The 8,121-nt window shown below is 49.4% G+C and overlaps 1 protein-coding gene across 1 annotated transcript in view; it reads left to right on the top strand.

The window, feature by feature from the left end:
• Positions 1-1,927: 1,927 nt before the first annotated feature.
• The window catches only part of BRD7 (bromodomain containing 7), a 48,120-nt gene continuing 41,926 nt past the window's right edge, over positions 1,928-8,121 (top strand). The window contains exons 1-2 of the mRNA XM_008057020.2: positions 1,928-2,154; positions 7,963-8,116. Coding sequence (XP_008055211.2) covers positions 1,928-2,154; positions 7,963-8,116 — 381 coding nt within the window. The remainder of the gene's footprint in view (positions 2,155-7,962; positions 8,117-8,121) is intronic.

Below are 8,121 nucleotides of genomic sequence, written 5' to 3'. Positions count from 1 at the left end.
CCCGCGGGCTCAGGCAATCCACTCACCTCAGCCTCCCAAAGCGCAGGATAACAGGCTGAGCCACCGAGCCCGAATTCATTTCTTATTTCTTATAAAATTACCCCACCGTACCACTTTTATCCTCCCCACACTAGTCTGAGCCAACTCCATCTCCCCTTGAAAGACCATATCGATTCCAAGCTGGTCTCTCTGCCTGGTCTCCTAAACCCACTCCATTTCTTCTTCCATTCAGAAGCTGAAGCTCTTCTTAAATTGCAGATCGGTCATGTGCATCCCAGATAAAACCAAGCACCTCTACCACGCCCAGCCTTTCCTCCAGGCACTGTACCCCTCATCTCTCCTGCTCCAAGGCTGGCCTTCTCTCCTACCTGACTGCACCTAGCTTTCCCAACTTTGCACATGCTGATGCCTCAGCCCATTTAGTGGATGCACTTGATGACCCTCTGAGCTCACCTTTCCTGATGGGGCATCCCACAGCAGGGCATCACCAGAAGCTAGGAGTTGGTGCTGAGGGCCACAAGCCACCACCTTCTTCAGAGAGTTGCCCCGGGACAAACTGGAGTCACCTCTGCAACAGGAACTACCAGGTAGGCCTCATGTCCGACAAAGTTACAGAAGGGCGACCCCTCCCCTAGAGGTGGGACTGTTTTGTAGTGGCTTGTGCTCCACACCCCCCCTGCCCTCACCAGCATGCAGCTGGGCTGAAGTGAAGGCCACGTCCTGGCTTTGCTTCTCCTCTACCCGGTCCTATATTGCTCACTCCCTCTCTCAGGCTTCTGATTGTTGCCTCAACAGCCCCCAGCTCAGGGCACCCAAACGACGACTCATGCTCCAGGTCAAACATGTTTTCCTCCGGGAGGCCCTGCATGACCCCCACATGGGTCAAAGCCCCAGCAGCACCCTGCTGTTTAATTGAGCAGAGCCGTAATTAAATAGTTATCTGGCGATTACCTGTTTAACACACTCTCCCTCACTAGACTGTACACTCCATGTGGGTAGGACCCAGTCTCTTTTGTTCCCACTGTATTCCCAACACCTAGCACCCTCCAGCACATGACAGGCACACACCAAATATTGGATGAAAGAAGTTCCTTACACTGCCTCTTTCTCATTTGACTCCAGGTTAATCTTGGTCATGGCCAGGACCTAAGTCCAAATGACTTTTGGCATTGACAACCCTGAGCGCCACAGCTTGGGCTCCCAGCCCTCCAGCAAGCAGCTCTGAGCTGGTACAGGTGGAGGCAGCACAGCATGCCTGCATGCCATCCACCGCCTCTCTCTTCCTCGCTCAGAGGCAGCAGCAGGGGCTGTTCTATCAGTGACCATGAGTAACCCCAGAAGTTGCACTGTCAACAATCTGTTGCTGTCAATCACCCTAGGTCACTTGCATCCCCAAAGGGCTGCCCACTGAACCAGCCTTGGCCCCTCAGGGCCTCTCCTGGCAGCCAGGAAGCTGGCTCACAAGCTGGCACCAGGAAGGCCCAGACCCGCCTGTGCTGCCAAACAGGGCACCTACTGTGGCCACTGGTGGCCTGGGCTCGGGAAATGCTGCCTCTCACTCCCTTTGGATGGAGGGCAGGGCTCCCAGGAGTACCCAGGAGAACTGGCCCTTCCCCACCCTTCTGTTCCTCCACACTCAGGAAGGCCTTGGTTGTACCAGGAGCCTTTTTACTCCACTGTCACTGATCTTCAAACCAGCCACACAGGCTGCAGAGGGCTGTCCTACCCACTCCTCAAAGGAGAAGACTGAGGTTCAGGCAAAGGAAGAGAAGAAGTAAATAGCCTGAGGATGCCTCATCTTGGGAGTTCCTCACCCTGCCTCTCTGCTGCCTGAGGGGGCTTTGAGGAACATGGCCGTGCAGAGGCAAGGGACTCGGAAGCCCCCTGGTGTTTAGGGCTTTCCTTGTGTCTGGATAAGGCTTGGGGTATGTGGTTTATCTCCGCACCCAGCAAGCCTGTTTCATCTGTTGGTGACAGAGGTATTGCCGTAAAGGGTCCCCAGTGGGTCTTCCAGAACCAGACCACTGAGTTGTACCCAGCCCCCACCTGCCCCAATCAAGAGGACCATGCTCTACCCCAGGTCAGTGGCCAGGACACCGCTGTGTCCCAGAACACCCTCTCCATGGGAGCACCAAGGCTGAAGGCCCTACTGCGGTGGGGTTGCACACCTCAGGGTAAAGGGGCCACTGAGGGCCCAGAGCCTGCCCTGCCTCGGGCCCCGGCAGCAACTCCACCACAAAGAAGCACAAAGGGATGGAGAGGGGCCACCTCAGAGCTGCACTGGGCAGAGATTTCCTGGGCACGCCACACCCCCCAGTGGTCAGCCTTCCTCGGTGCCTCTCTCTTCCTCCACAGACTCTCCTGGAGGACACCCATTACCTTCTGTCCCTGCACGAAAGGACTCTAGGGGAGGGAGGAAGGAGGAAATCGTTATCACAACACAGTAACAATTACTCATTTATTCATCCATCAAACATTTCTTGAGAGCCTATGCTGAGCCCAGCTCTGTGCTAGGTGCACGGGACACAGCTGCGTGTGAGACAGATCCATATAGGTGACGTGAGTCAGCAGCCCAGGTGGTGCTGAGAGAAACCAGGAGAGTAGATCGAGGGCTCAGGAGAAGGGCTATGTGGGTCACTGGTCTAGAAGCTTCTCTGAGGCAGTCATCGAGGAGACAGGATGATATAAGGCAGGGGCTGAACCAGGAGCCCAAGAGTGTTCTAGGCACAAGGAAGAGCAGAAGCCAAGGTTCCAGGGCAGGAGATGGCCTGGTGTATCAGATGCAGAAGAGGAGCCCTGTGTGGCTGGGCCAAAAATTGGGGGGCAAAGAGTGAATGGGGAGAGAAGGGAGTCCAGATCAGGCCCTTGAAGCCAAGGTGCAGACCTGGCTTTACCTCTGAGTGAGACTGGGAGCCATGACACAGTTTTGAGCAGGAAGTAACACTCCTGAACCATGTTTTTAAGGGATCACAAATATTTAAAAGTTACCATTAGCAGCGGACATTTATCGAGCACGTACTATCTGCCATATCAAGTGTCACACTCAGTGCTCTGACACTCGGTGCTCTGACCACATTATCTTCTTTCACCCTTACAACCACCCTGTTGTGGTAGCAGGTCCAATTACCTCACCCTTCTTCTGAGGGAGAGATGGAGGTTCAGAGGGGGATAGCCCTCCCAGGACACATCTAATATCACAGAGCTGGTAAGTGTGAAGCTGGGACTTGAGCCAGTTCTGACTCACTGTAGAGCTTCACACTTACCAGCTAATTAACTGGCTCCCAATTCTGACTCCCACCAACTAGTCATGTCTGGTGTGGACACCACCACAGAGAGGCTTCTCAACCTGGCAGTGGAGACCTGGGGAGGGCCCTGGCACGAGGAGACCTGTACCAACTCTGTCAATCCCAACTGTGTGGCTTCTGGGTGGTCACTGCCTCCCACCCCATAAGATAGGCAGATATATCCTCCTACCAGAGTTGCAGGGAGGAAACTGAGCACAGGGCCCAGGCCGGTGGCAGGAGGAGAGCAGATGCTCAACAGTGTTACATCAGGTATCCATCCCTGAGGTTTGAGGGGGCCATCTTCTAGGGATCTGAGAAAATACATGCTGAACTGGGTCACCCTTGGAAGAAAAGGCAACCATCCCCCCCCCCACTATGATGCACAGCTGCAACCTAGGCTGCAAGGGCAGTGACAGAGGCCCACTGAGATAGGAAGGTCCAGTAGGACTAACCAAAGTGCAGAGGCAACCTGGTCCTCTTCCAAGCATCCTCTTCCTCTCCAGCCAGTAAATATGCACAAGCAGGGCAGGCTCCATCACCTTCTGGAGTGCAACTCGCTGCAGCCAAGAAGCATCCCCTTTACAACCCAGTTGTTTTTAAGGGATCCCAACCAACTCTCCAGAAACATTTGTTCCACAAACATTTATAAACAGCAAATGACAATTCTCTTTGTTCTTTACACTATCTTCCCATCCTTTTCAATGTTTAATCATGCATCCATGAGCATATGTATCCCCTTCTGAAATCTGTTTTAATTTAACATGATTCCAAACATGTAGAAAGGAACACTGGAGATGACATGGCCCTCTTTTCAATAAGCAGCGTGGCATAGTGGTTGGGAGGGGGAGGTAGACAGACATGAATTCAAATCCCAGGCAGGCAAGCTGTGTGGCCTTGAATAAACCAACTGACTTCCTCAGGCTGGTTTCTTTACCTGTGGCATAAGGATAACAATGCTCCTCCCACCAGGCCAAAATAAAGGCAAAAAGGGATAATGTGTGCAACACTTTAGCCATCTGCCCTGCACAGGCAACTGCTTAATTTTTTTTTTATTTTGTTTTTTGACTTGTTTTTTTAAGTCGGAGTCTCACTCTGTCACCCAGGCTGGAGTGCAGCGGTATGCTTACAGCCACCACCGCCTCAACCTACTGGGCTCAGGCAATCCTTCCACCTCAGCCTTCCAAGTAGTTGGAACTACAGCCATGAGTCATCACATCCAGCTATGTTTTTGATTTATTGTAAAGTTGAAGTCTCAGCAAGTTGCCCAGGCTAGGCTCAAAGCCCTGGGCTCAGGCAATCCTCTCACCTCCACCACTCAAAGTGCTAGAATTATACAGGTGTGTGCCACCATACCTAGCCAAAATTGCTTAGCTGTTGTTATTGTCCCATTAGTCCTTCGTTGAGATGAGTAGCAGGCTCAGAAAGTTTTCCTGCTTGGGATGATATTTGTATAAACTGTCTATTGCTATGTAACAAATTGCCCCAACTCAGTGGCTTAAGTGACACACACATTGATTATTGCCTCCAGCTTCTGTGAGTCAGGGGTCTTGGCAGAGCTTAACTGGATTGTCTGCTTCCAAGTCTCTCACAAAGCTGTTATCAGGATGTCAGTCAGGGCTGAGGTCTCATTCGAACACTCCACTGAGGAAGGATCCACTTTGAAACTCGGGCGTCTCTTAGCAGGATTCAATTCCTCAGGGGTTGTTGGATGAAGAGCCTTCATTGTTGCTGGATGTCAGCTGGGATCCGGCTTCAGGTCTTTGCCATACTGGTTTCTCCAACATGGTAGCTTGCTTCAACGAAGCATGCAAGCTGAGAAGTCAAGAGAAAGCATCAGCCAGCAAGACTGAAGTCCTTTATAACCTAATCACAGCAGTGACATTCCATCACCTTTGCCTTATTCTGTTGCTTAGAAGCCAGTCTCTAGGCCAGTCCATATTCAATAGAAGGACATGAATGCCAGGAGGCAGGCATCCTTGGGGGTCATTTTAGAGTCTGTCTGACATACCATGGTGCCATTCAGCTAGCATTTTCTGGTGCCTTCTATGTGGCAGGTGCTGTACTAGTGCTGGGAATTTAAAAGTGTGTGAGCGGAGTTCCTACTTTCCAGGAACATTTTCTAGGAGGTATTTTCTGCTTCGTGCTCTTAGACACCTTTCACTGCTGTGAGTACTTTGTGATCTATATAGAATTGCTCTTGGGGGAGGAAGAAAATTACTAACTCCACAGTATAAATGAGTTAACAGGGTCCTTTTCCTTTATTACAGGTGACCAGGAGAGAGAGAGAGAAAGAGAAGAGAGAGAGAGAGAGAGAGAGAGAGAGAGGGAGGAGAGAAAGAGAGAGGGAGAGAGAGAAAACAAGAGAGGACATTAGCTCTGAGGGGCATTTGGAGAGTAGTGGCCACTGGGTACTATGAGTCCCAAGTAGAATGAGACCAAACCCTGGCCTCAGGGAGAATACAGGGGGATGAGGAGCAGACAGGTAAACTCACAGGTTCTGCCTGGAGCAAGGCATGCCACAGTAAATGCCAGATTCATGGCGGGAGTTGGCATAATAGTTCTTCTTAAAGCAAAAAGAGTTACAGCCAATGGCTTAAAAGCTGAAGTCAGGCTTTGCCCTATACTAAGGGGGCTTTGGTGGCTTGATTTCAAAGCAACAGAGGTTTTCTTCCCCAACACAACCCTTCTTCTCCCTCCTTGACCTCCACCTCACAGACACCAGAGAGGTTTGTAACGGGGACATAAGAGACACAAGTTTTATCTTTTGTGAAAAAGTAATGCCCTTCATTAGAGGAACCTCATCTTCCCTGGCTAACCATAGAGGTCTGGCAGAGACTGCCAATCATAGACCCCACTTCTTTTAGCCATGGAGATGAACTTGACAGCCAGGTTGGATCAATAAGTTCCCATAAAATATGTGATCCAGTCAATCAATGCCCTTCTCTGGGATTTTTTTCTGAGTGAAACTGACAAGAGATGTTTTTCCCAGTTGGTCAGGACACTGAAAAGAAGAGACACTGGAAGCAGATAGTGGACATGTTTTGAGCCATATGGGAGAGAGGGAAGAAGATGGAGCTCAAATGTACTCGGGGGGGGGGCAGGCACAGAGAGAGCACCAACAGCATAAAATCCTTGGTTCTCATTATCCGTCAGGTAATCGCTACTCTGACCCTTTCTGGTTCTGGACATGTGAACCAATAAACTTCTTTTATTTACTTGAAATAATTTAAATTGGATTTTTATCCCTTGATAACAACAGGGTCCTAAAATACAAGCCTACCATTTTACCACTGAAGTTCAAGATAAAGCTATAAATCTTCCTGAGAGAAGTGGTCCAGGAGTCCAAATTTTTATTAAAGTATAAATGACCAATATCAGTTCCTTTCTTGAGAAGACTACAATTACGAGGGTATCTGAAAATAAGGCACTATAAGGCTAAAGTAAAGACAGCCAAGAAATCCTTTACCATGTTCACAAATTAAAATGATGTGAGATTCTAACTCAGATAACTGAATTTGAATCCTGGCTCTGCCACTAACTGGCAAGCTACCTCTCTTCTTTGGGCATCCATTTCCTCATCTATAAAATGGGAATAAGAATATTACTTGTTTTTCCTATCTTACAGGTTGTCATGTAGAAAAATACTGACACTGTTTCCCTATAGTCAACATTGCTGAGTGTGCTATATAGCAAACATGTCTTAACACTGTATATTTGGATAAATGCCAATGAGCAGAAACATGAATAACTCATTGCTCCAGTAGGGCTCAGCATCCAAGAATGTTGGGTAGATGAGAAAAAGGGCTTCACACAGGGTTGAGGAGCCAACACCCTTCTACAGAGCAGCAGTGTTAGTCTTCCTGTACCCTGATGGGTACAAATCAAATAGCTACATTTTCATCATTTTTTTCTGACTTATGAATTTTAGCAAATTTAATTTCTAGTTTTTATCTATTTTTCTTTTTAACTTTCTAAAAAGTTAACATGCACACTAAAAGTGTTTTAAGCAATGGAAACATAAAACTAAAATAACCAACCCCTCCTCCAGCCCTATTCACCTGAGATAACCACTGTTAGCCGGTTCTTGTGTGTCCATCCACAGCCTTTTAATATAAATGTCAGCATTTATTTATTTCCACAAATGGACCTTATAAGAAGCACTCTGCTCTTATAAGTTGTTGTAATGTATTGGAGGTCTTTAACTATCAGAGAGAGTGTGTGTGTATGTGTGTGCAAGATTAGAGTCCTTTAGTCACTGTGTTGGGTTTGCTGCACCTGGCATCCAGTATGGAATTCAATAAATATTATTAAAGGGAAGAAATAGAAGCAAGGGAAAATGGAAAGAAGGGAGGACTCAGGGAAGGAGGAAGGGTACAAAAAGAAAAGAAAAAGGAAGAAAGGAGGGAAGGAGAGTGGAGAGAGGAGGAGGAAAAGAGAGGAGGAAGAAAGAGAAGGGAGGGAGGGAGGGAGGAAGGAAAGGGAAGAGAAAGAAAGGCAAAGAAAGAGATGGAGAGAGGGTGGGAGGAGGAAAATGAAGGAACGAAAGAAGGACGGGAGGGAGGGAGACAGAAGGGAGAAAGAGACAGAGAGAGAGACAGGCATACAGACAGACCGGGAAGGAAGAGTAAGAAATAGAAAACGGATTTAGAGCGGTGTGCCTGGATCCGTCCCAAGCCAGGCTCCGCCCCGGCCTGCGGGCTGCAGTGCCACCTCCCGCCACCAGGGGCCGCCACGCGCAGCCGCCGGCACCCCGCGCGCGCGCGCGGCGGGCCCTCTTTCCTGCCTCTGTGCCGGCCGCCAGCCGCTCGCCGCCCCTCTCGGGCTTCGGCCGGGTCTC

The sequence above is a fragment of the Carlito syrichta genome, unplaced genomic scaffold (genome assembly GCF_000164805.1).
Source record: "Carlito syrichta isolate Samal-C Ts95f unplaced genomic scaffold, Tarsius_syrichta-2.0.1 Scaffold302608, whole genome shotgun sequence".
NCBI classification, from domain to species: Eukaryota; Metazoa; Chordata; class Mammalia; order Primates; family Tarsiidae; genus Carlito; species Carlito syrichta.
The sequence above is the reverse complement of the archived record's forward strand: the minus strand, read 5'-3'. Positions and strand labels throughout refer to the sequence as shown.